This window comes from Scyliorhinus torazame, chromosome 3 (assembly GCF_047496885.1).
Source record: "Scyliorhinus torazame isolate Kashiwa2021f chromosome 3, sScyTor2.1, whole genome shotgun sequence".
NCBI classification, from domain to species: Eukaryota; Metazoa; Chordata; class Chondrichthyes; order Carcharhiniformes; family Scyliorhinidae; genus Scyliorhinus; species Scyliorhinus torazame.
In genome coordinates this window covers 251,212,663-251,239,610 of record NC_092709.1, presented here as the reverse complement: position 1 = coordinate 251,239,610, position 26,948 = coordinate 251,212,663, and the positions used below count along the sequence as shown (strand labels likewise).

Sequence of the window (26,948 nt, the reverse complement as noted above, 5' to 3'; positions counted from 1 at the left end):
TAGACCGGAGAAGGATGAGGGGCGACTTGATAGAGGTTTATAAGATGATCAGGGGAATAGATAGAGTAGACAGTCAGAGACTTTTTCCCCAGGTGGAACACACCATTACAAGGGGACATAAATTTAAGGTGAAAGGTGGAAGATATAGGAGGGATATCAGAGGTAGGTTCTTTACCCAGAGAGTAGTGGGGGCATGGAATGCACTGCCTGTGGAAGTAGTTGAGTCGGAAACATTAGGAACATTCAAGCAGCTGTTGGATAGGTACATGGATTACGGGAAAATGATATAGTGTAGATTTATTTGTTCTTAAGGGCAGCACGGTAGCATTGTGGATAGCACAATTGCTTCACAGATCCATGGTCCCAGGTTCGATTCCGGCTTGGGTCATTGTCTGTGCGGAGTCTGCACGTCCTCCCCGTGTCTGCGTGGGTTTCCTCCGGGTGCTCCGGTTTCCTCCCACAGTCCAAAGATGTGCGGGTTAGGTGAATTGGCCAATGATAAATTGCCCTTAATGTCCAAATTGCCCTTGGTGTTGGGTGGAGGTGTTGAGTTTGGGTAGGGTGCTCTTTCCAAGAGCTGGTGCAGACTCAAAGGGCCGAATGGCCTCCTTCTGCACTGTAAATTCAATGATAATCTATGATTAATCTAGGACAAAGGTTCGGCACAACATCGTGGGCCGAAGGGCCTGTTCTGTGCTGTATTTTCTATGTTCTATGTCAAGATGAGCAATTGTTTTATTTCCCTTATCTTACTCCAATTTCTGCTGTAACTTCCTTTTCATTAAATTTCATTTTTGCGCAGGAAGAATCGGGGAGATACATCATTACTTATCCCTACATTCATAGAATAAATATAATCCTACCGGGACAGTGGCACCATGGTTAGCATTGCTGCCTCACAGTGCCAGAGACGCAGGTTTGATTCCAGCGTTCGGTGACTGTGGAGTTTGTATGCACTCCCCGTGTCTGTGTGGGTTTCCTCCAGGTGCCCCAGTTTCCTCCCACAGTCCAAAGATGTGCAGGTTAGATGGGGTTACTAGGATAGGGCCTAGGTAGGATGCTCTTTCAGAGGATAGGTGCAGCCTCAATCGGCCGAATGGCCTCCTTCTGCACCATTTGGATTCTATGGATTCACAACCAGTCAAGAACACAACTGGTGGAGACTCCATGAACATTGTCATCCTCAACCAGGTGAAGCTTAATAAATGACTGCTAGAGGCAAGTCCATGGTGCTTGTAAATGTTTTCAACCATAAGCCCCACATTCTTCACCATTGTGGATGACAGTGTCCAAACATTTCAGTTCAATTCACCTAATATTAAGAAATAGCTCATTATGATGAACACACATAGCAAAGGCTGTGGACCCTGACAACATTCCACCTGTAAAGCTGAAGACCCTGTGCACCAGAGCTAAATGTTCGACTGGTCCAGCAGTTCCCCCACAGCTATGACAATGTGGGATGTTGTATATGTGGGTGGAATTCGCAAAAACCATGGCAAAACCCATCGCACTCTCCACTTGGTCCTTTTCGGTGGTGGAGAGGCCCTGGGGAGAAGTAGATTTTGAAAAACAAGTGTTTAGGCTTTGAGATGTACAAAAGGTAACTCCAGCACGCAGCAAGATGGCACTATTTTCCATCTAATGCGCACACAAACGTGTGTGGTGTAAATAAACTCGTAATCGGGTCCGCTTTCAGCTCGTCTCTCAAATTTGTTGTCAGCGGGTTTTAAATAACTACAACTACAATTAATCCTTTGGTATGAATGTCCACAGCAGATTTGTTTTAAGTATCTCGACAAATGCACATATTATTTCGGATCCACGTTGATGCATAATTGTGCTGCACAGCCTCGATGTTCTATATTAAGAGTAAAATGTGCTTATCAAAGCTGTTTGAATTTCGAACCGATACAGATTTTAAAAAAAATGCAACTATATTTCTCAAGATACATTAAAAATGTAATGTTTCCTAATTTACTTGATTAATCTAACTGGAACAACCGTCGATTACACGATACACGGAATCAATTCCAAATAAATGCGGTAGAGAATAATATTTGAAGAAATTATACTTTTTTCGGTTTGCTGGATGCATTTTAACACATCGCGAAGAGTCCTGTTAACATTTGTTTCTTCAAATGGCGCCAACCATATGTGGAGTTGGTATAAAATTAGTAATAAAACGCGCGCACATAATATATACCGCTGATAGAAAAGGTTGATTATCTTAACTATGTAATTACAGATGTCCAATAAGTCACAATAACCAGACTGAAGAGGGTTTATTTGAATTATTCACCCCCCCCCCCCCCGCCCATAAGATCGTAAATATACCAGGAGACTGCTCGTTCCCCATTAACTTCTGGAATAGCTAAATTACAGAAGGGCAGGTGATCAAATCTAAGTATCCGAGTATTCATATGTTTGTGGGTAATAGCTGTAGTTCTTCTGTACGATCACAAAACGACTAACCATGAATACTTAGCACCTGCCAATTAGGCCTTCTTAATTTTACGTATAATTTCAACTATTCAGCAAGGAATAACCTGAAACGTATATATTAACTGTTTAAGCATAAGAATCCCTCAATACAATTGGACATCGAACGGAACCTGCAGGAATAAAGGAAAAATAGGATATAACCCTTTGGTACAAAGGCCATCACCACCTGCAGTCGGTCAAAAATGGTGGTAAGCAGCCTATCGGGATGTGCATTCATGATGCACGCATACTTCCTGCAGTTTAACCAATTCTGTGGGTAATTCGTGAATATGTGTATGGAAAAGTGTTAACAAACATACGGCAATTTGTGGTATGATTCGCGCGCGCGGGATGTTTGTTCAATGGCTCAGGTGGTGAGTCGCCTTCAATGTGGTCGTGTCTGTGGCTACAACAGGAAAACTGCGGCGCTAGAAATGTGAAATAAAAGCAGTGCTGGGAATACTCAGCAAGTCAGGCAGCATCTGTGCACACAGAACCAGAGCGAACACGTTTCAAATAGACGACCTTTCATCGCGACGTGCCTGCAGCTAATTAACATTTAATCTCAACGTCCAAACTCCAAATAATCCAGTCAGGCGAAATGTGGAAGAATTTTAAATATTCTCATGTATTTCCAAAGCATTGATTTTTAAATAAAATTGAGTGGGAACGCTGACATATATTATTATATCCCACCGAGGAAGTTGCTAATCTGAGCAAGCGATTTTTGGCAATGCTGTAATATATGTGTAACATAGATATTATATGTAAAAAGGGAGGAAGAACTGTTTGTATCCGTACCCTTGTATTATGCACTTAATATTGTAGTGAGACTTGTGTTTATGAGTTGCAGGAAGGAAGAGTATCCACAGGAAACCATATCGGTAACTTAAATGTACTTTAATTATTTTTAACTCCTTTATCTAAAACAAACTTTGCGATGTGCAGGAGCTCGTGTTTATGCGCGATTTGGATATTCAAATAGTTTTTAAAAATTATCTTAGTAGTGAATAACCCTGTTGAATGGTGTACGTGTATTCTTAACTGTCGATCCGGTTTAATTTGGATTAATTTATATTGGTTTCGCAAAGCAAATACAGGAATTTGAACTGAGCCCAACCAAGTATGAAACGGTGGCAATGCACTGCCTCCTTTAAAAAATTCGAAAGTGACAAATATACATTTCTGCGTCCTCCCAGCTATAGGTTGTGTGGATTTAAAATCCCTCGGAGGGCTCACTGAACAATTAATCCTCCGAACATAAAAACAAAGGGAACTCAGACCGAGTTGCATTGTGCAAGTTCAGTCGATTTGCGCTGCAATCTGTGCGATAAATCGGGCGCCCAGCCTGAAAGGGGACCTGACTGTCCGGAAATGAAGCGGGGCGAAAGCTTTACCTGGGAGCTCGGGAGGTTGGCAACGGGAGAGGCTCCCGTTTCATTGACGTCACTCACCTGACAGCACCATCACGCGCTGAGCGGTCCTGCCGACCCCGCCCCTCGGGCCCCGCCTCGCGCGCGCTCCTCTCCTCTCCCATTGGCCCTGCGCTCGGATGGGGCGCTGGCCCATTGGTTGGAACGGCCCATTCTCTCCCTCCATCCCCCCCCCCCCCCCCCCAGACATGGTACTTCCGCCTCTGGAATAAAGAGACTAATCAACATGGCGATGGGCTGTCAGTGGCCGCGCCGAGAGACTCGGAGTTGCTTCGAGATGTCAGTGGCGACGCCGGGCGGGGAGCGAGCTCCTGCCCTCCGCCAGTAAAATCCTGTTTGATATTCTGAGCCTCGGCGTTGGGCGGACTTTGGTGCACTATGTCTCTACTTTGTGTGAGAGGTGAGTGCTGCTCAGGGTGTGTGTATGTCGAGGCGGGAGGGGGCGGGTGGAGAGGCCTGGGGCACGGGCACACACACAGTGCTGGTACCCAACCTGCCTTCAGCCATCTGCTTGCCAGCCCCACGTAGCCGGCACCAGTCTTAAGGCCGGGGAGGAGGGGGGGTAACAAGTGTTGTTGGCCCCTCTTCTCCAATAAGTCAGCCGACTTGTTGCTGGTTTCAAGATACTCCGGCCCCGATCGCCACTTTCTGTATTATTTTGTCAATGCAGTGTCACATCTAACGGGTTTGGCATGAGCCGCAGCTGTTTCTGCGGTTCTGTACACGACTTGTTGCCGTTTCAGCGTTTATTTGTCCAACCCTCCATCTCATCCTCCAGCCCATTTCGGACGCTGACACCGTATTGGGAATTATTCACACAAAGTGCTGGTGCATATGTGCAGCTGCTGCCTCAGTGAAACTTTTCGTTCTGTGTATTGTGTGTTTGGTTTATCTTGCGCTCTCGAGTCGATCCTTAAACTATTTAAAACCAGTTCTTCGGATCTCATCTGAGATGCGATGTTATCACTTATTGAAAGACAGTCCCTGTTTATGGTCAAGTCCCTGATTATGGTCAAGTCCCTGATTATGGTAATTGACCTAAAGCCTCCTCTTGGAGGGCGACTATTGGATAAACTATCAACATGGTACATTAAACCAAAGCGGTTCCTCCAGTTTGCGGATGTGTGCGAAGGGAGCCTCGCTTAAACGCAACCTTTGAACGGATTTTAAATTGATACATTTTATTGGGCACTTACTCTTCACGATGCTTTTGGTGTATTTGGGAAACTTGTACAGTCATTAAAATGTTAAGAGTGCACTCCGTTCGCTGCGGGCTAGGTAGTGTGGAAAGGTTTCAGTTTGCTCTCGGAGCATTTGTTCACTACTTTTGGGCATTTATAAATGTTGGACGTGCGAAGATAACTTTAAAAGTAGAAACTTAATATCGTTTGTTTTTTTGTAAGCTTTATTTAAAGACTCGAACGATTGGTGTAATCGCACTTATTTTATATTTGGCCACACTACGCAATTTAATATGTTTAATACCGGTTATCCAAAACGGTAACACGAATCTGGAACACGGTGCATCCAAGGCTGGAAGAATCTAAAGCTCCCTAACATATTAAATGGTATATTTCGCCGCAGCCCTTATTTCATTACTATAATTGAAATACCATTCCATTTGTTTTGCAATCTGCAAACATCCCAATATTATCCCCCTTAATCGGATTTTACAGCAATCACCAAGACTTTTCCATTTTGAGTATCTGAACTGTTTAGACTATAGCAAGACCAATTAGGCGCCTAAATTGCAGGAGGAGGGAAATATGTCAAAATTATTACCGTCTTGGGCTGTGCATGATGCTTCGCCTTCCAACTGTTGGTGACCACATTGCATTGCCAAGAATTCGGGTTTAGTCCGGAATTTGCCGTTTAGCCTTAACGAGAAATCCTAACTTCCATTATCAGTTAAATAATTCCGAAAATGCAGCAGTTATGACGTCTGACCAACATTTTTGAAATATTGTCTTTCCGTAAGGTGTGAAATGCATCAAAAATTGATCAAAAGGTACAATTGTCAAGAGATTTTTCCACTGGGACCCAACTGACCAGGAGCCTTGGACACCAAGGCTGTGTATTTATCAGTTCTCGCATTAGCTATCGTTGGGGTCTAAGAGCTTGTAAAGCTGTAACCTCCAATGTGTGTCTTTGCCAAGAGATTTCCGTATTGTAGCAATGCAAGATCAGCTGCAGATATAGCTGCAGTTGAAATACTATTAGTCCATATTTCATCAGATGTGGAGCAACCTAGAAGATGTGGTCTTGCTTTGCATTTGTAGTTAAACAAATTTAAATCACATTTATGAAGTTTAACTAGGCTTATTTAAATGTCTAATGCCAGGAAAGATATGGCTGGCTCTGGAAGTGAGGGGTTAGAAAGCAGTGCTTTGCATGTGCAATTATCCACATTTTCTCTTGATCTTTTTAGAGGGTGTCTTCATCAATCTCTTAGGCACTCTGGATCGTGGATGACTTGTGTCCACTCTGATTTGATGGGTTTGGAAATGGCTGTTCAGTCCAGTATGCAATCCGCAGACTGTGCCACATGCAGCAGGGTGGGTGGTGTTCAAACGGTTGGGCAGATGAGGTGTTTGCAGGTTTGTGCTCTCTCGATGACACTTTGATTTTCCCTTTGTGTGCGTCTGACAAAGTCTCTCAATGTGCTTGTTGCCTTACCAAATAACCTTCTCAATTTTGGCCAGTCTCCAACTGAGGTAGTTCACGGGGATGTTTGATCACTTAAAGGATATTTTGACGATATCCCTGAAGCAATTCCACTGCACTCCTTGGAGTCTCCTGTTGTGATACAAGTTGTCTTGTGAGTTTGGTGTCAGACAAACGAATGATGTGTCCTGCCCAGCCGAGTGAGTGATTCGCGTCTCAATGCTGGGCACATTGCTTTGGGGAAGACTCTGCTGTTGAACTGCCTTTCTTGACACTGGATTTGAAGGATCTTGTAAAGGCAAACTGCTGATGACTTCTCCAGTGCTTTGTGGTGCCTTTTGTCGATTGTCCAAGTCTCTGAATCATATAGCAGTGCGGGGAATCACTGCTGTTAGGTAGACCATGACTTAGTCCCTCAAATACTCTTCTTCTCAGTTTCCTGTAGGCTGAAATGATTTATTTTAGCTGATCATTAATTTCATAGTCTATGTTGCCATTCGTTGGAAGGAGGCTCAAGATGTGGGAAATGGCACATTTTCCAGGATCTGGGGAGAGGTGGGAGCTGGTTGGAAGGGGGCCTTCATTTTCCATCTATTTAGTGAAAGGCCCATCTTCTCATATGCTTGGGAGATTGAGTTGGCAGTGACCTGGGGCTCAGTTTCTGATTGAGGTTGGAGTGGTTTTGCATTGAAAGGTTGAACAGTTTCTTGTTTGTATGTAAATTATTCCATTCCTGTGGGTAATTTGGTGGAGGTCAGATACAGTACTGCAGTAAGGAAGAGGAGATGGTGAGGTGACTCAGCCTTGTTTGACCCCACCTCACTGAGATAGGTGTTCATTGGTGAGAATCACAACTTGCATGCCATCATGGAGGATGATGAATTTCTGAGGGAGGCAAAATTTGAGGAAGGTACTCCATATTTGCAGTTGATAGTCAAAAGGCTTTTGTGAGGTTGAAAAATGCCACATACAGTGGTTGGTACTGTTGCTTGTGTTCTTCTTGAATTTGCCATACAGTTAATCACAATTGTGGTGCCTCTCGATGGGCAAACTGTGCCTCTGGAAGGAGCTCTTTGGCCATTGGATGGAGATGAGTGAGAAATATCCTTGCAATCATCTACCCTATTGCAGACAGTAGGGAAACTCTGTTTTGGTTACTGCAAACTGATGTTTCCTTTCCTGAATATAGTCACAATCACAGCCCCCTTGGCATGCTCTCTTCTGAGCATATGCAGCTGTGCCAGATTGCAGCCATGCCAGGAGTATGTATCTGCCATGTTTCAGAATTTTGGCAGGGCTTTCATCTTCACTCGGACTCTGGTGGCGCCGAGACTTAGCCGGTTTGGGTATTGAAGATTGGAGTTTAGGCTTTTGAAGTTAAAGACCTTCTTTGTTGAAGCGTTCTTCAAAATGTTCTCTTTAGCGAGTGCTCGCTGTCTCCAAGCTCCCTTCCATTGATGGTTCCCAGCTGGTTGGGCTGTTGAGTGCTTGGACCAAAGATCATCTTGACAGCGCTGAAGAAACCGCACATGTCTTTGGTGTTGTTGGATCTCCTGTGCTCTCTTCTATTTGTACTTTGTTCTATATCACGGGTTTTATGCTGTATCACTGCTTTTAGCTATCTTGTAGAAATGCTGCTTTTTAATCTTGAGGTATGGTAAGCTTTGCAGTCTGGGAAAGCTTTGCGTTTGCGTTCGATTAGTCCCTGTATTACTTTGTCATTTTTATTAAACCAATCATAATGTTTCCTGGTAGAGAGACCAAGAGCTTCTTCACAGGTGCTTGTTATGCTGGACTTGAGGCTTGAACTAGCACTATGGGCACAGCTTCTCTCCTCATGGCTGAAGAGAATGGCAGTGAGCTGCTGAATGAGCAGGACCACCTTGATTGTATCTTCAAGGGTGTTAATGTTAATTTTCTTGTGGCATTGCTTATATTACCTGCAATGATTTTGGGCCAGGCTGATAATGTTAGATTGGATAACACTATGATGAGTCCAGTCATTGATACCTGTCATGTCACAGGTCATGTGGACATCACCCTTGCTTGACAGATTACATAGTGGAGTAATTGCCACCATTTGGGTCACGATTGTTGTCCTGAGGTCTTGTGCTTGTCTCGCTGGTGGGACAGGGTGATAATTGTGACAGTCATTTTCGGTGTCACTCAATCGGGAGAATATGTAAAATCGTAGAATGATAAAACACTAATTTAGACAGTGCTTCAAAGTTTAAGCCGTAATGGAAGTGGAATTGGTGTCATTTAAAATGCAGATCGGGCAAATATGTCGAGTATACGATATGTCCAATGATGTATGTTGAGTTACATTTTATCAAGGAATGCAGATAATTAGAATGCCCTAAAGGTATATTGCTCAGTGAATAAATTGTTCTAAATACTTTTGCAGAATAATATTGCTTCATTTTAACAAAATCTTGGAGTCAGTGATAATTTGTCTGTAAGATTTTCAGCTTGCCCTGTTGTGCATTTAGTTTTAAAATGGAAATTATGACTTGTGATGGATTGAACTATATTGAACAGGGTATACCAAACTATATTTTACAGTTGATTCAGGAATGGCATAAATGCAAGCCATTTCTAACAGCTTATCAAGTCTGTTATTTGGATTTCAGGAAGGTTCACTGAAAGGATTCCAGCTCCTTCAACTCACCAGTATGAAAATTTAGCAATCTTTTTAATACTGCATAATTCAACATGGACCAGATTGGAATCACAGCTGTGGCTGATTTTCACAGTTGGGTTTCCTCTAGTTGCAAGTTTCCGATCTTGTCCAGGCTGTCAGATGCTGCCCCAGGTGGCTGTTGAAGTGCTTAGCTGTTGGAATGGAGAGAAAAGTGACAGGTTGCGCACCTCACTGTTGTGATTCAGCACCCTTCGCACCAGCTGATCCCAGAGTAATCTGCTGAGCACTATGGTGACGTTTGCCGTCTCTTGTCCATTTTACTTGAATCACTAACTCTGCATTAAATAAATCAACTTCCTGAAAGGTTGTCATTAAAATCCTTATAGTTTTAGCAAAATAAAAGTGATTAGTTTGTTGCAGCACTCTGGGCTCGGTCACTGTTTTCGATGAAATTATATTGACATGCAATTTTAAAAAAGATTCCCTTCTCTGAACCAGGGGCCCTGCAGGTCCATTAAACCTGGTCTGTGTCTAGACTAGGAAATTAAATCATAGAATTTACAGTGCAGCAGGAGGCCAATTGGCACATCGAGTCTGCACTGGCCCTTGGAAAGAGCACCCTACCTAAGCCCACACCTACGCCCTATCCTCGTAATCCAGTAACCCCACCCAACCTTTTTGGCCACAATGGGCAATTTAGCATGGCCAGTCCACCTAACCTGCACATCTTTGGATTGTGGGAGGAAACCGGAGCACCCGGAGGAAACCCACGCAGGACACTAGGAGAAGTACAAACTCCGCACAGACAGTGACCCAAGCCGCGAATCGAACTGGGGACCCTGGAGCTGTGAAACAATTGTGCTAACTACTGTGTTCTCTTCCTCTCTCTCTCTCCCCCCCCCCCCCCCCCCCCCCCCCCCCCCCCCCCCCATGAAGCCTAAAATTATATTAATCTGACTCTGACTTCGGCTTGTATTCTTTGGATGTCAAATTCCAGGAGTAGGGCTTGTCTGTTCTCCCCGCTTGGTGGCTGAAAAGCATGCTGTTTCGTTCTTGTTGAGACGAGAGCATGAAGAATGGCAAGTTGAATGCAAAATTTTAATCAACGGAGTACAAGACATGTTTTAACAGTGTTAAAATGGAAACGGTTCGGAATGCTTTCGTTTTTCAGTATAGTGACAGCATTCACCACAGAAAAAATAGATCATCCAGCTTTAATATGCGGACAATGCTACAAATATGAGAAATTTGTATTGATATCTCCTTTCCATCCTTTTAAAGTGTTCATACATCCTATCATGTGTGCTATTTATGTTAATCTTTATGCTGTTTTGGAGCCAGGTGCTGTGTAGTTCAAAGGCAGATGTCACTGCACAATGTTCTGGTTTTAGGCATGTTATTGAAACTATGTTTTGCAATAGTTATCATTGTTAGGAATGTAGATGGATTATGCCGAATTCATCAGAATTGGAAAAAAAATCGAACTAGCGTTCAATAATCTACTCCAGTGTTTTGTGTAGCTTTCTTTTGCAATCTTCTGTCTTTTAAGAGTCAGGTAACACATATTTTTCAGAAAGATTATCTTCCTCATCTTCAAAGCTCCAAATTTCAAATTGTATTTAACTCTAAATTACTTTACAACACTACTGTGTTATAATCTCCATCAAGACCAATATTTTTCAAAATATATGAATTTTTCAGTGATCGCAAAGAATCTTGAGATTTCACGCTTTCAGACTTTTACTGTTACACCTAAAATCAACCACGGAACATTACTACTTGTGGTTATGGGTAACATGTACACTAAATTGCAGAAAATATATTTTCCCCATTAACTACTCAACACCAGTGAATGTCCCACACTACGTTTATACTTTACGCCACTATCTCCATAAGTATATGTAACCATCTGGCAGAGTCCCAAATTCCTGCCAACAATTCAACAGGCTCTCTTCTCCCTGCCCCACCAGCAAGAGCCTTGCAATATCCTTTTTAAAGGTTCCTTCACTCAATCCTCCTGAGAATAAGCAGCAAGGCACCCATTGGCATCATTTGGATCTTTTAAATCTTCTTAAGTCCCAACTCTTCAAACAGGGAATCTCTTCTCATTAGCATTACGTTTGATGATTAACACAAAACAGTCTCTTTCCCCTCCTTGGCACAGCAGCCATTGTTTTCGGCCTTCCCTTTGTGGTCACTCTGTCTAACTGAGACTCGTTGAGGCTGTGTTGAATAATATCTGCTACTCTCTTTCTCTTTTTAAGGTGTGAAAATCTAGTATTTGAGTTTCTATGAATTTCAATCTAGGCCTCTGTCCCCCATGGCAGTCAAACCACATAGGCCTGCCTCTGGGCTGACTTTTGGTATGATTCACACCATTCCCCTTTCCAGGGCATTGTTTTATCTAAAATTAAAAGACAGTTTAAAATATAACTGTCTTCTAATTTGCAACAACTATAATGTATATAAGTGGTCGACTGGCTTCAGAGCGAGATGGTGAAAGTGTGTAGTGAAGTTTTATTTAAATTAAAATTGGACTTTATAGTACATATTCTTTGCGCTCTGAAATGGTTCCTACAGATTGGAGAATAGCTAATGTAATCCCACTATTCAAAAAGGGAGATGGCGGGAAAACTGGGAACTATAGACCAGTGAGCCTAACATCAGTAGCAGGGAAGTTGCTGGAGTCCATCATCAAGAACTTCATAGCTCAACATTTGGAAAGAAGTGGTATAATCAGACCAAGTCGGCATGGATTTACAAAAGGGAAATTCTGCTTGACCGATCAACTGGAGTTCTTTGAAGATGTAACCAGTAGAGTTGACTAGGGAGAACTGGCGGATGTGGTTTATTTAGACTTTCAGAAGGCTTTCGACAAGGTCTCGCATAGCAGATTACAAGTGCGTGGGATTGCAGGTAGTGTCTTGAGATGGATAGAAAGCTGGTTACCAGACAAAAAAAAGTTGGAGTTGGAATAAATTAATACATTTCTGGTTGGCAGCCAGTGACTAGTAGGGTATTGTCAGGATTGGGGCTCGAACCCCAACTGTTCACATTATGAAATCGGAATGATTTGGGTGAGGGAACTTAATGTATTATCTCCAGATTTGCAGATGATACAAAGTTGTGTGGGAGGGTGAGCTGTGAGGAGGATGCAGAGATGCTTCAGTGGGATTTGCGACAGGCTGAGGTGAGTGGGCATATGCATGGCAGATGCAGTATAATGTGGATGAATGTACTATTCGGTAGAAAAAAATAGGAAGGCATGAGGTGGGGGGATGGGAGGGGTTATTTTTGTTACCTGTTGCCGAGGTTTGGCTTTTGTGTGTACATCTGAAAATGCCTTCAATAAAAATATTTCTTAAAAAAAAAAAAAAATACAAGGTATTATTAATTGAATGGTGTAAATTGAGAGGTGTACACTCAGCGAGACCATCGTGTCCTTGTGCATCAGTCACTGAAAGCAAGCGTGCAGGTACAGCAGGCAGTAAAGAAGGCTAATGTTATGTTGCCCTTCATTAGAGGATTTGCGCATTTGAATATGGATGTTTTACTGCAATTGAGTAGGGCATTGGTGAGGCCACACCTGGAGTATTGTGTGCGGTTTTGGGGTCCTTACCTGAGGAAGGATTTTTTGCCATGGAGGGAATGCAGCAAAGGTTTCTTGTCTGATTCTTGGGATGGCGGGACTGTCATTTGAGGAGAGACTAAGTTGGTTAGGATTATATTAATTGGAGTTTACAAGAGTGAGAGGGAATCTCATAGAAACTTACAAAATTCTAACAGGATTAGACAGGGTAGATTCAGAAAGGTTTCTGATGTGGGGGAGTCCAGAACTAGGGATCATAGTTTGAGGATAACGGGTAAAATTTTTAGGACTGAGGTTAGGAGAAATTTATTCACCCGGAGAGTGGTGAATCTAATGAATTCACTACCACAGAAATTGGTTGAGGCCAAAATGTGTAATTTGAAGAAAGAATTAGATATAGCTCGTGGGGCTCTGAGATCAAAGGGATATTAGGTGGGGCCAGGGTAAAATGTGATGATCAGCCATGATAATGAATGGTGGAACAAGCTTGAAGGGCCGAAAAGCCCCCTCCTGCCTCTATTTTCTATGTATGTTTCCACGTACCACTTGTTCATTTTATGTTTCACATTTTTTGTTGTACTGCTGCCTTCCTAAACCTATGTCTGTAGCTTTTTGCCTTGACTTGCAGTGGTCCTTCCAATGAGCTCCTGGATTTCTCTTTTCAAACCAGTCTCTGTCTCCCACTGGCAAAGCCAAGAACTTTGCAGGTCCTGATTATGGTGGTCTAGAGTGGACCAAACACTAGTTCCTAATGACCTGGGACTAGAGAAGTTGTCTATACGGTGCTGGCTGACGAGAGCTTCCTTCTGTGGGATCCTTAGATAATTTTTTTGCAGCTAACACCATTCATTGTTGGTGTTTTGCGACCAGTTTGCTGGCAATACTAGATTGGATTAAGTGGTGGGTAATTGGTCCAGCAGTTTATGAGCATCTGTTATGGTATGAATGACATGGTCTATCACTTTAATCTTCCCATTGGACACTAATGTAGTCGAGCAGCTGACCGTATTTGAATTGTTCCTGTCTCACCTCCAGTTTCCTCTCAACAAAGGTAGACATGGATTTTATAAAAAGTATATGTTATTAAATTTTTATGAATAGCACAACAAAAGCAATAAACAATGCAAAACAGGTACAGAACAAGAATTGTTGTAAATACAGGAAAAGGCAAATAACTTAAATTGTATACTTAAAAACCCTAACAGCTGACAGTGTCTAGATCTTTGAAAAAGGCGATAAATGGTTGCCATCTCTGGTTTAAAATCTCTCAACCGAACCCCTGATGGCAAATTTAATTTTCTCCAAGTCCCCTAACCAGCCAGAAGCAATAGGCGGAGTGGGAGCCCTCCCAACCAAGCACAGATGATGAAATGCACCACCCACTTGAATGTGCTAGCTCAACCTTTTGGTGACTGTATCAAAGCCATGACCTCAGTACCTCTGACCTGGTACTACGGTCATGGCTTACTGGGCAGCAATTAGCCCCTCACTGCTATATCTTTTGGAGAGTGATAATCCACATCTGGCATCTCAACACATTGAATAAGTATGCCATCTCCACAAAATCTTTCAAAATTTGTTGGCAGGATGGAATGTTGGCATCCTCCCTCCCTCCCAAGCCAACATTCCCAGCATGAGGTGTTGATCATTCCAAAACCGCTTCACTGACTGTTTAACTTTTGTTTGCATGCCTGATACCTGACTTCGAATGTTGTCAGAACAAGAGATCCCGGAGGGCAAAGAGAACACTCTTTAGGGATGTTCTTGAAGAATCGCTGAAGAAATCCAATATCCTCACCTGTTCATGGCCTCTGACTGCTCAAAATGGAGAAGAAGCATTTGGAAAGGCACTGAGCACCTTAAGATTTTGGGAGCCTGAAGAGGCCAACTCCAGACAGCAGCACAACTGCACAGCTTCCCGAGTAACTCATTTACCTGCCCCACATGGATCATGCATAGGATTCCATAAAGCACCTAACTGGATTTGAAGCAAGCCCTTCTCAATCCTGAGAGACTGCTTTGGAAGAAGTTGGTCCTTAAATGGGAAGTAAGTGACTTAAGTATTCCTTAAAATGCCATTGTTTCCAAATTAGAACATTTGTTTAGTTATGCAATTTCTGTATTAAGGAGCTTTGTTTGAGTGGATTAATTCTCAGTTGCAATGGCTTTACTGCAGTTTCACTATGAGCAGTTTATAGCTCAGCCCTTCAGAAAAATCAGTGAGTTTAGGTCACGATGACCAAAACTACATGCTGTTTCCTGCTTGCTTTGTTCAGATGGCTGTTTCAATTCAGTTTGCAAGGTTCAAGGCACTAAATTGCCGGTCTGACGCATGCTTAGTGTTGATCAACAGTTGAAAAGCTTTAATTTGTTTTGTCAAGATTTTTTTGTGTATATATTTTACTTTTTTTTTCAATTTTACTAAAAGTGCAACAAACCCTTGACTGGTACAGGATAAATGCTCTGCATACGTGAATACAAAAAATGACAGCAGAATGCCAACATAATTGGTTCAGCTTAATCATTAAACTTGGTGTGGAGATGCTGGCGTTGGACTGGGGTGAGCACAGTAAGAAGTCTTACAACACCAGGTTAAAGTCCAACAGGTTTGTTTCGATGTCACTAGCTTTTGGAGCGCTGCTTCACCTGAGGAAGGAGCAGCGCTCCGAAAGCTAGTGACATCGAAACAAACCTGTTGGACTTTAACCTGGTGTTGTAAGACTTCTTACTGTATTAAACTTGGTGTCTCCGATTATACAATGGATAAGCAGGAGAATAGGAGAGAAGAGGATAAGTCCATGTAAAGGTGTTAATATGGTTCACACAACCTACAGTGAGCTCACAATGGTGCTACATAACTTGTGCAAAACCTTTTAAAGGGGCGAGTCAGACATAGCAGAGCCTATATATTTGAGATAGGGGTCCCATACTTTTCAGAATGCATCCGATTAACAGAGCATGCAAGTTAGGAGTTTTGGGATACTTTTCCATGATTTATGACCATTCTGGAATGTAACGTATTTATCACTAATCCATGAGTAAAGGATATTTTTCCATGAGCAAAGATTAAGATATTATACAGCCTTTTTTTTTATTAGCGTCAATGATTCTCCTGTCCAGAATTAGGAATACAGCATCAAACTCTTAAGGTTGTGCCGAATATCTTTTCAAGCTCTTTTAACTGCACCAGACCAGTAGGATTGGATTTTGACACCGGACCCCACGCATTGAATGTAGTTGCGCTCGACAACCTTGCACTTTTAGCACAACGAGGATATGGCAGGGTCAAACCTGTGTCTCAAGCTTGGTGTGATATGCAGACTGTAATATTTTGAACTGAGTCTCTTTCGTTCTATTACAGGCTGAAATTTTATTGGCATTTTCCCATATATTATCCCAGGTCTCTTAAACATTGATGGTAAAGTCTTTTTCCCAGACTGCAGTGTTTCTAATATAATCTCACAGGATCTCGAACACAAAAGTATCATAAAATTTGTTGATCAACTGTTTAGGTTCCATAAAAATCAGGATTTGTTCCACCGGGGAGACTGAAGCATAAAGATGCAGAAATGTCTTATTAAGGATAAAGGAGTCACAGATATTTTTAAAATGAATATCTCGGGAAATCAAATTGTTGGAATAGCTGCTCAAAAGATGCCGAGCAAACACCTTTGAACATGCCTCTCAGCCTGCAAATATCTCTCCAGATATAGAATCCATGGTCCATTAGACCTGGTGGGGAATCGGGGTTGCCTTGAATGGGAGAGAGAGTGGAAGTTGATTTTGATCTCTCTTTCAGCTGACGGACTATCCTCCATGCTCAAGAGTGTTAATAATTATCAGGTTCTCACTGTTGGCAGACCCAGCCTTAAAATCCCTGTAAAACAACAGGGCCCGTAAAGAGTAAGACAGACTTTCTGCTTCAATGTTGAGCCAAGGAGGCGGGGCCCTCTGACCCAACCCCTTATAAACTGAAGAGAGGCTAATTGATAAATTTTAATATTTGGCGCACCTAACTCCCCTTGGAGCCAGGATGTTGCAGTTTAGCCAATTTCAAGCAAGGTTCCTTTTTTGTTCCACTATAAATGAACTGAACATCCCATTGATTTCCTTTGGGACCCTAACATACGAGATTGGCAGCATCTGTAAAGGAGACAATAACCTCGGCAACACATCCATCTTAATCAATATTATTCTGCCCCACGACCAAGTTGGTAAGGAGGACCAATGAATCCGGTCCCAATGGACACAGTTAACACGGTGCCGGGGAGGAAGGAATGAATGAATGTTTGCCCCATACACACATTTCAAGGAAGGGGTAACTGCAATACCCAAATAAGTAAATCCTGAAGGGGACCATTTCAATGGAAAATTAGGTAAGGGGGAGGGAGAGGGGGGGGGTGGGGGGAAAGAGGTCTCTCTAAGCCCATGCAATGGCATAGCCTCAGACTTTGTAAAATTTATTTTTTTGTAGCCTGAGAACAGGCTAACCTCCACCAGGGGCTCTCTGGCTATGCAAACTATAATGGGCACCTCTGTCTAGGCCCTGTGTCGCAGGGCATAAGTTACACCAGCCTTGAATCATTTTCTGACATAATTGAAGCCTCTGCTTCTGTTGCGTCACAGCTGAGAAATCTTCGAAGAAGAGACCCTCCCCCCTCATAGGGTCAGGTCTCATTGCACCTCGCTGCTTCCAATATTCCTTTTGGCTATCTCTGAAGATATGAAAACTGATTATAATGTGCGAGGAATGTTGTATCTGTGCCCTTTCCAACTTAATAGGCCAGCCTTTGTCCAGCTGAAGAAAACGTGGCAGCCATCTCATTAGGGTCTCATGTTTGATTCCCCGCTGGGTCACTGTCTGTGCGGAGTCTGCATGTTCTCCTGTCTGCGTTGGTTTCCTCCGGGTCCTCCGGTTTCCTCCCACAGTCCAAAGATGTGCAGGTTAGGTGGATTAACCATGATAAATTGCCCTTCAGTGACCAAAAAAAAAAAGGTTAGGAGGGGTTATTGGGTCACGGGGATAGGGTGGAAGTGGGGGCTTAAATGGGTCGGTGCAGACTTGATGGGCCGAATGGCCTCCTACTGCACTATGTTCTAGGAAGCTTGCCTTCCACTCCTTATTTTGGCAAACTGACAACCCAGAAATTTTCGTTCTGGCCTTGGTTCTCCAGACCTCCAGGATGTTTGACATACCATGTAGCTGGTTTTCCAAGGATTGCAAGCGGGCCTCCGCTGAGGAAGTTGCATTTTTGACCGTCTGGATTCTCTCCTCCATTTCTTCAAGCCTCTTGTTAGTATTATGCAGCTCAATCTCGTGAGCATTAATATGTGCTAACAAGCCGGGTTTATCATCAATGACCTTCATGATGTTTGCAGTAATCTGCAGTGCCTTTGAGAGTGCTGGATCAAGATCCTACTTGAGGATCAAGTTGCCTCTTGAGGATCAAGTTGCCATATGAGGAATCTGTTCCACCCAGTTGCATCGGACTGCTCCCTTTTGTCGACAATTTTCTTAGGATTCCTCGGCAACGTGCCATCAATGCTTAGCCAGAAATCTTCGAGGGAAATAATGTGAAATAGTCACTCCTGTATTAAAGGCACATGCCGCATAACAGGATAAATAAGAGTATTAAAGGAAGTACCACCAGACCCAACGGAATTGCTGCTTTTCTGCACCTGCATCACGTGATCCCTGTATTCCAACTTGAGATAAAATCTACAGTATGTGCAGTAAGACACATTTTCAGGTAATGTTGATTTTGGATTCTGGCCAACACGGCACTTCACGGTTCTTGTGCATTTGTAACAACGATATAAGTGGAGTTTCAGATCCTGGTCCCCAGGCAGCTTTGACAAAGAGTCATCGGACTCGAAACGTTAGCTCTTTTCTCTCCCAACTGATGCTGCCAGACCGGCTGAGATTTTCCAGCATTTTCTCTTTCGTTTCAGATTCCAGCATCCGCAGTTATTTGCTTTTATCTTGGTCCCCAGTCTTTTTTTCTCAAATGTTATGACATTGTAGTGTTGTTTTCGGCACCCTGGGTGAGTGCGTGGTCAAATCCAGCCCCGGAATCCCAACGCAAATGATTTAATGAATAATTTATATGAAGTTTGCAGAATCTTTGACCCCTTGACTGCTCAATAAGTTATGGCCACTGGGTTTGAAAGTTGAATACAGTAACTGTTTATTTATAACAGGAACACATTGAAACATGGGATAATTATAATGGAAAACAGCCAACTAATCTACTACACTCCCTTTTACCATTTCACCCTCTACCTAAACAGACACACAAGAGGGAGGGGAGAGGTAAAAACAATACCAATTAAAATATGAAATGAAAGTGAAGTGTCCTTGCTTCCGATGTTGAGGTCATTGCAGTAGCTGCCCTCCCAGGTAGCTTGGGGATCAAAATTGGGTTGCTCGTGGAGATCCTCTGGCAGAAACGTTAAGAATTCCCAGGCTGTAGGATTCCCTCTGGGGAGTCACTTGAACATTTATTAGCCTGGGCCTTCACTCAATAGATCCGCTTCAGGCCTGTCAATTCTTATTTGTTTCCAACTCCACCAGAATGACTAACAGTCTTAATGAGATGAGAACAGAGTTGCACACAACTAGCCTTGCCTGCAGCTTGTGGCTGGACTGAATATTCCTGCAGTTCAAACTGGCTGTGGAGAGACAAAGGTCTGCACTTTGGATGTTCAGAAATAATCTATTACATGAGGGGGATCAGGGCTGTGACCCTCAGCTTCTGACTAAAACAAAAGTAAAACTTGATCTCTGTAAGGAACAGTCTGAAGACTGCAGAACCAATCATCTCCTTGTCCTCGAAGAATATTTATCCCATTCTTGTTTGAGGCTATTATAGAATTTATACTCGCAACCCCATCAGGCAGTGCATTTCAAATCCTAGCCACTCATTGGTGTTTTTAAAAAAAAAAAAAATAAATAAATTTTCCTCTGCCTCCAATCTTTGCCAGTCACCTTCCGTCTGTGTCCTCTGGTTATCATCTGTTCAGCCATTGGCAGCAGTTTCTTTATTGAAATGTTGTGATTTTAAGCACCTGAATTAAATCTTCTCTTGGCTTCCTTTTAGCTACCTCAGCTTTAGGGTGAACAACCCCAGCCTCTCCAGTCTATTCATGCAACTGTATTCCCTCATCCCTATAAATATTTGTTAACCTTGTCTGTATCCACTCCAAAGCTTTCTTAAAGCATGGTGCTCAGAATTTGACACCATGCTTTAGCTACGTGTTTCGCATAACTTCTTGGCTTTTCATAAGATTTCTGAGCAGAATTAGGCTATTTGGCCTACCGAGTCTGCTCTGTCATTTCATCATGGCTAATCTCATCCTGCCCTTAACTCCACCAACCTGCCTGTTCTCCATAACCCTTCAACCCATTACCAATTAAAAATCGGTGTAACTCTTAAATTTAGTCACTGTCCTAGCACCCATCACTCTGGGGTAGCAAATTCCAAAGATTCATAACCCTTTGGGAGATCTTGGGATAAGAGGTAGCAATGACCTCTTGTTCTAGAAGGCCCCCAAGAGGAAGCATCTGCTCCACATCTACTTTATCCACACTGTCTATCATCTTGTACACCTCCGATTTGATATCTCCTCATTCTTCTAAACTCTAGACCTGAATTGTTCTCTCTCACTCTCTCTCTCTCACTCTCTCACTCTCTCACTCTCTCACTCTCTCACTCTCTCACTCTCTCACTCTCTCTCACTCTCTCACTCTCTCACTCTCTCTCTCTCTCTCACTCTCTCACTCTCTCACTCTCTCACTCTCTCACTCTCTCACTCTCTCACTCTCTCACTCTCTCACTCTCTCACTCTCTCACTCACTCTCATGACGACAACTCATAAATTCATAGAATCCGTACAGTGTAGAAGGAGGCTCTCCGGCTCATTGAGTCTGCACTGACCCTTTGAATGAACTGCTCATTTAGAGTGACCAGCTCTTCCTATCCCTGTAATCCCATTACCTAACCTTCACATACCAAGACATCAAGGGGCAATTTAGCATGGCCCGTCCACCTAACCCGTACATCTTTGGACTGTTTCTGGAATAAACCTCGTGAGCTTCCTCTGAACTGCCTCGAATGCCACTCCATCTTTCCTCCAATAAGGGGACTGAAACTGTGCACAATACTCCAGGGGTCTTTCCACCAATGCCTTGTATAGTTGCAACAACACTTCCTTTTCTTTCATCCTCTATTCCTTTCGTTATAAATGCAAACATTCCATTTGTTTCTTTATTATCTGCTGTACCTTCATGCTAGTTTTCTGTTACTCGTGAACAAGGACCCCCAGATCCCTCTGCAACCGAGCACCCCAAAGTCTTTCCCATCTAATAACAAGTTGCCTTCCCTTTTTTCCAACCAAAATGCATGACCTCGCACTTATCCATGTTAAACTCCATCTGCTGCATTTTGGCCTACTCTCCTAATCTATCTATATCCATTTGTAAGGTGCTTATTTTGTGCTCTTTGCTTCTATGGAAAAATCATGAACAAATTTTGTTAATCACCTGAAGCATGTATTCGGCTCGAGTATAGAAGCAACATTTGAATTCTATTGTGAACAAATGTGTTGCATCGGTCTTCACGGTGGAAGACACCAGTGGGATGGCAAAGCTCCAGGGGCACAGGTGAGTGCAGTGACCATTACTAAGGAGAAGGTTCTGGGGAAACTGAAAGGTCTGAAGGTGGGTAAACCGGATGGACTACACCCCAGGGTTCTAAAAGAGATAGCTCAGGAGATTGTGAAGGCATTGATGATGATCTTAAAGGAATCATTGGAGGCAGGAAGGGTCCCAGAGGACTGGAAAGTGGCTAATGTAACACCACCGTTTTAAGAAGGGAGGGAGGCAGAAGACGGGAAATGATAGGCCGGTTAGCCTGACTTCGGTCATTGGTAAGATTTCAATAATAATCGCTTATTGTCACAATGAAGTTACTATAAAAAGCTCCTAGTTGCCACATTCTGGCACCTGTTCGGCGAGGCCGATATGGGAATTGAACCAGCGCTGCTGGCCTTGTTCTGCATTACAAGCCAGCTGTTTAGCCCACTGTGCTAAACCAGCCCCTTTTTAGAGTCCAGAGTCCATTGTTAAAGATGAGATTGTGGAGTACTTGGAAGTGCATGATAAAATAGGACTGAGTCAGCACGGTTTTGTCAAGGGAAGGTCATGTCGAACAAATCTGTTGGGAGTTCTGTTGGGACAAAGGAGAACCAGTGGACATGATTTATTTAGATTTCCAGAAGGCCTTTGACAAGATGCCGCATAGAAGACTGTTAAATAAGAACCCTTAGTGTTAAGGGTAAGATCCTGGCATGGATAGAGGATTGGCTGACTGGCAGAAGGCAGAGAGTGGGGATAAAAGGGTCTCTTTCTGGATGGCAGCTGGTGACTAGTGGTGTGCCTCGGGGGTCGGTGCTGGGACCACAACTTTTCACAATATACATTAATGATCTGGAGGAAGGAACTGAAGGCACTGTTGCTAGGTTTGCAGATGATACAAAGATGTGTAGAGGGGCAGGTAGTATTGAGGAAGCAGGCGGGCTGCAGAAGGACTTGGAAAGGCTAGGAGATTGGGCAAGGAAGTGGCAGATGGAATACAATGTGGAAAAGTGTGAGGTTATGCGCTTTGGAGGGAAAAATGGAGGCATATACTATTTTCTAAATGGGAAGATGCTTAGGAAATCAGAAGCACAAAGAGACTTGGGACTCCTTGTTCATGATTCTCTTAAGGTTAACATGCAGGTTCAGTCAGCAGTTAGGAAGGCAAATGCAATGTTAGCATTCATGTTGAGAGGGCTAGAATACCAGACCAGGGATGTATTTCTGAGGCTATATAAGGCTCTGGTCAGACCCCATTTGGAGTATTGTGGGCAGTTTTGGGCCCCATATCCAAGGAAGGATGTGCTGGCTTTGGAAAGGGTCCAGAGGAGGTTCACAAGAATGATCCCTGGAATGTCGTATGAGCAATGGTTGCGGACTCTGGGTCTGTACTCATTGGAGTTTAGAAGGATGAGTTTCTTATTGAAACTTGCAGGATACTGCGTGGCCTGGATAGAGTGGACATGGAGAGGATGTTCCACTTGTAGGAAAAACTAGAGGCAGAGGATACAATCTCAGACTAAAGGGACGATCCTTTAAAACAGATGAGTAGGAATTTCTTCAGCCAAAGAGTGGTGAATCTATGGAACTCTTTGCTGCAAAAGGCTGTGGTGGGCAAATCACTGAGTGTCTTTAAGACCGAGATAGATAGGTTCTTAATTAATAAGGGGATCGGGGGTTCTGGGGAGCAGGCAGGAGAATGGGGATGAGAAAAGTATCAGCCGTGATTGATTGGCGGAGCAGACTCGATGGGCCAAGTGGCCAATTCTGCTCCTATTTCTTATGGTCTTCTGTTCCTCTAAATCAGTAATTCTGTTTGAATGCTTCCCTTTTAGGGATACATTTCATGCTCTTCAATGATTGACAACATTCATTAGCAGATCAATGTGTTGGACTATTGTGCCACGGAAATAAATTTTGAAGATAAATGACAATTTAAGTAAGTTGTAAAGTTAAAGGAGAAAACAAAATGTAACTGACAATTACCATGAAAGAAGTAAGTAAGACAGTTACAATCCTCCTAATTGAGCTTGCTTGCTGAACCTGTTCAAAAGTGGGATTTTGTTTTGTTTTGTTGTTGCTATTTTTAAGAATAAATGTACATTTATTCTTCTATTTGAAGCAAAAACAAATTACCAGCCTGCTGCAGACTCTCCGACCATGATTTTAGACAGTTCAGTGGTGACTGCAAACCTTTCGTTGAGAATTGAAGACAAATCGCTTATTGTCACAAGTAGGCTTCAAAGAACATAGAACAGTACAGCACAGAACAGGCCCTTCGGCCCTCGATGTTGTGCCGAGCATTGTCCGAAACCAAGATCAAGCTATCCCACTCCCTGTCATTCTGGTGTGCTCCATGTGCCTATCCAATAACCGCTTGAAAGTTCCTATAGTGTCCCGACTCCACTATCACAGCAGGCAGTCCATTCCACACTATAACCACTCTCTGAGTAAAGAACCTACCTCGGACATCCCTCCGATATCTCCCACCTTGAATCTTATAGTTATGCCCCCTTGTAACAGCTACATCCACCCGAGGATATAGTCTCTGAACATCCACCCTATCTATCCCCCTCATTATCTTATAAACCTCTATTAAGTCACCCCCTCATCCTCCTCCGCTCCAAAGAGAAAAGCCCTAGCTCCCTCAACCTTTCCTCATAAGACCTATCCTGCAAACCAGGCAGCATCCTGGTAAATCTCCTTTGCACTCTTTCCAATGCTTCCACATCCTTCCTATAATGAGGTAACCAGAACTGCGCACACTACTCCAAATGTGGTCTCACCAGGGTCATGTAATAGTTGCAGCATAACCCCGCGGCTCTTAAACTCAAACCCCCTGTTAATAAACGCTAACACACTAAGCCTTCTTCACGGCTCTATCCACTTGAGTGGCAACCTTCAGAGATCTCTGGACATGAACCCCAAGATCTCTCTGTTCCTCCACATTCCTCAGAACCTTGCCGTTGACCCTGTAATCCGCATTCAATTTTTTTCTACCAAAATGAATCCCCTCGCACTTATCAGGGTTAAGCTCCATCTGCCATTTTGCGGCCCAGCTCTGCATCCTATCAATGTTTCTTTGCAGCCTACAACAGCGCTCCACCTCATGCACTACTCCACCAATCTTGGTGTCATCAGCAAATTTACTGACCCACCCTTCAGCCCCCTCCTTCAAGTCATTGATAAAAATCACAAATAACAGAGGACCCAGCACTGATCCCTGTGGTACACCGCTGGTAACTGGTCTCCAGTCTGAGAATTTTCCATCCACCACCACCCTCTGTCTTCTATGTGATAGCCAGATACTTATCCAATTGGCCAAATTTCCCTCTATCCCACACCTCCTTACTTTCTTCATGAGCCGACCATGGGGAACCTTATCAAACACCTTACTAAAATCCATGGATACGACATCAACTGCTCTTCCTTCATCTGCACACTTAATTATCTCCTCAAAGAATTCAATCAAATTTGTGAGGCAAGACCTACCCTTCACGAATCCGTGTTGACTATCCCGGATTAAGCTGCATCTTTCCAAATGGTCATAAATGCTATCCTTCAGGACCTTTTCCATTATCTTACCGACCACCAAAGTAAGACCAACTGGCCTATAATTACCAGGGTCATTCCTATTCCCTTTCTTGAACAGAGGAACAACATTCACCACTCTCCAGTCCTCTGGCACTATCCCTGTGGACAGTGAGGACCCAAAGATCAAAGCCAAAGGCTCTGCAATCTCATCCCTTGCCTCCCAAAGAATCCTTGGATATGAGGGCAGCACAGTAGCATAGTGGTTAGCACAATTGCTTCACAGCTCCAGGGTCCCAGGTTCGATTCCCGGATTGGGTCACTGTCTGTGCAGAGTCTGCACGTTCTCCCCGTGTCTACGTGGGTTTCCTCCGGGTGCTCCGGTTTCCTCCCACAGTCCAAAGATGTGCAGGTTAGATGGATTGGCCATGCTAAATTGCCCTTAGTGTCCAAAAAAAGTTAGGAGGGCTTATGGGGATAGGGTGGCAGTGTGGGCTTTGGTAGAGTGCTCTTTCCAAGAGCTGCTGCAGACTCGATAGCCGAATGGCCTCCTTCTGCACTGATGTCTAGCCCATCTGGCCCAGGGGACTTGTCGATCCTCGGGTTTTCTGCAGCCGTTCAACTATCCTTGATTAAATATGCTACTCCTCCACCACCTTTACCACCTTCCCTACTCTTACTGAAACATCTATACTCCGGAACTTCCAACAACCATTCCTGTCCCTGTTCTAACCATGTCTCCGTAATGTCCACAACATCGTACTCCCAAGTACCAATCCACGCTCCAAGTTCACCTACCTTGTTCCGGGTGCTCCTTGCATTGAAGTAGACACACTTCAACCCACCTTTCTGTCTGCCAGTACACTCCTGCGACCTTGATACCCTCCTCAGTACCTCCCTACTCTCAACACTGGCTTCTGGACTACAGCTCGCTTTCCCAGTCCCCAGACAAATTAGTCCCCCCCCCCTCCCCCCGGAAGAGCCCTCACAAATTTCCCTCCCAGGATATTGGTGCCCCTCTGGTTCAGGTGCAAACCGTCCTGTCTGTACAAGTCCCACCTTCCCCAGAATGTGCTCCAATTATTCACGTACCTGAAACCCTCCCTCCTACACCATCCCTGCAGCCATGTGTTTATCTGCACTCTCTCCATGTTCCTCACCTCGCTAGCACGTGGCACTGGCAATAAACCAGAGATGACAACATGGTTTGTCCTGGCTCTCAGCTTCCACCCTAGCTCCCTAAATTCCTGTTTTAAATCCCCGTTCCTTCTCTTACCTATATAGTTGGTACCGATGTGTACCACGACTTGTGACTGCTCCCCCTCCCCCTTAAGGATTCTGAAAACACGGTCCGAGACGTCACGGACCCTGGCACCCGGGAGGCAACATACCATCCGTGAGTCTCTTTCGCTGCCACAGAACCATCTATCTGTCCCTCTAACTATCGAGTCCCCAATAACTATTGCTCTCCTGCACTCCCTCCTTCCCTTCTGAGCCACAGGGACGGACTCCGTGCTGGAGATCCACATTCCGTTCTTACGCCTGCTTTTCCCCAATAAAAGAAAAGTTGTAATGATTTGTTTTGTTGTTGACAAAAGCCAAATCTCAATAATTTTCAGGACTGTTGTTTCCATAATTTGCTGCGTGTAGGAGGCTATGAACGTGCTGATAGCACTGAAATGTTATCCCTTTTAAGAACACTTATATTATTTTGGCCGTAAGATAAATTATAATGGTTCATTCTGAAGCTGCATGGGGGTGGGGGGAGCCCTTGAAGCATCTCTTCATTTAATATTTTATATAGTGTGCACTTAGAATCTTCATTTTGAAAAAGGTGATTCTAAAGCAATTACTTTGTTTGCAGTCTTTGTTCTTTCTGAAAGCTGAGCATTAATTTGATTCTCCATTTTGAAAGGTTACCATGGTCTCAAAATGGCATTATGTAATAGCAATATCCTTTTCTCAGTC

At 43.5% G+C, this 26,948-nt stretch overlaps 1 protein-coding gene across 10 annotated transcripts in view; it reads left to right on the top strand.

Moving 5' to 3' along the window:
• The first annotated feature begins 4,110 nt into the window (after positions 1-4,110).
• LOC140409050 (protein unc-13 homolog B-like) overlaps positions 4,111-26,948 on the top strand; it is a 933,512-nt gene continuing 910,674 nt past the window's right edge. For 7 of the 10 annotated variants that reach the window (XM_072497102.1, XM_072497101.1, XM_072497096.1 and 4 more), the window contains exon 1: positions 4,112-4,317. In XM_072497102.1, coding sequence (XP_072353203.1) covers positions 4,296-4,317 — 22 coding nt within the window. In that variant the 5' untranslated portion in view covers positions 4,112-4,295. Of the gene's footprint in view, positions 4,318-26,948 lie in introns of all 10 variants that reach the window. The other 3 variants (XM_072497095.1, XM_072497100.1, XM_072497103.1) reach the window with 2 other exon arrangements.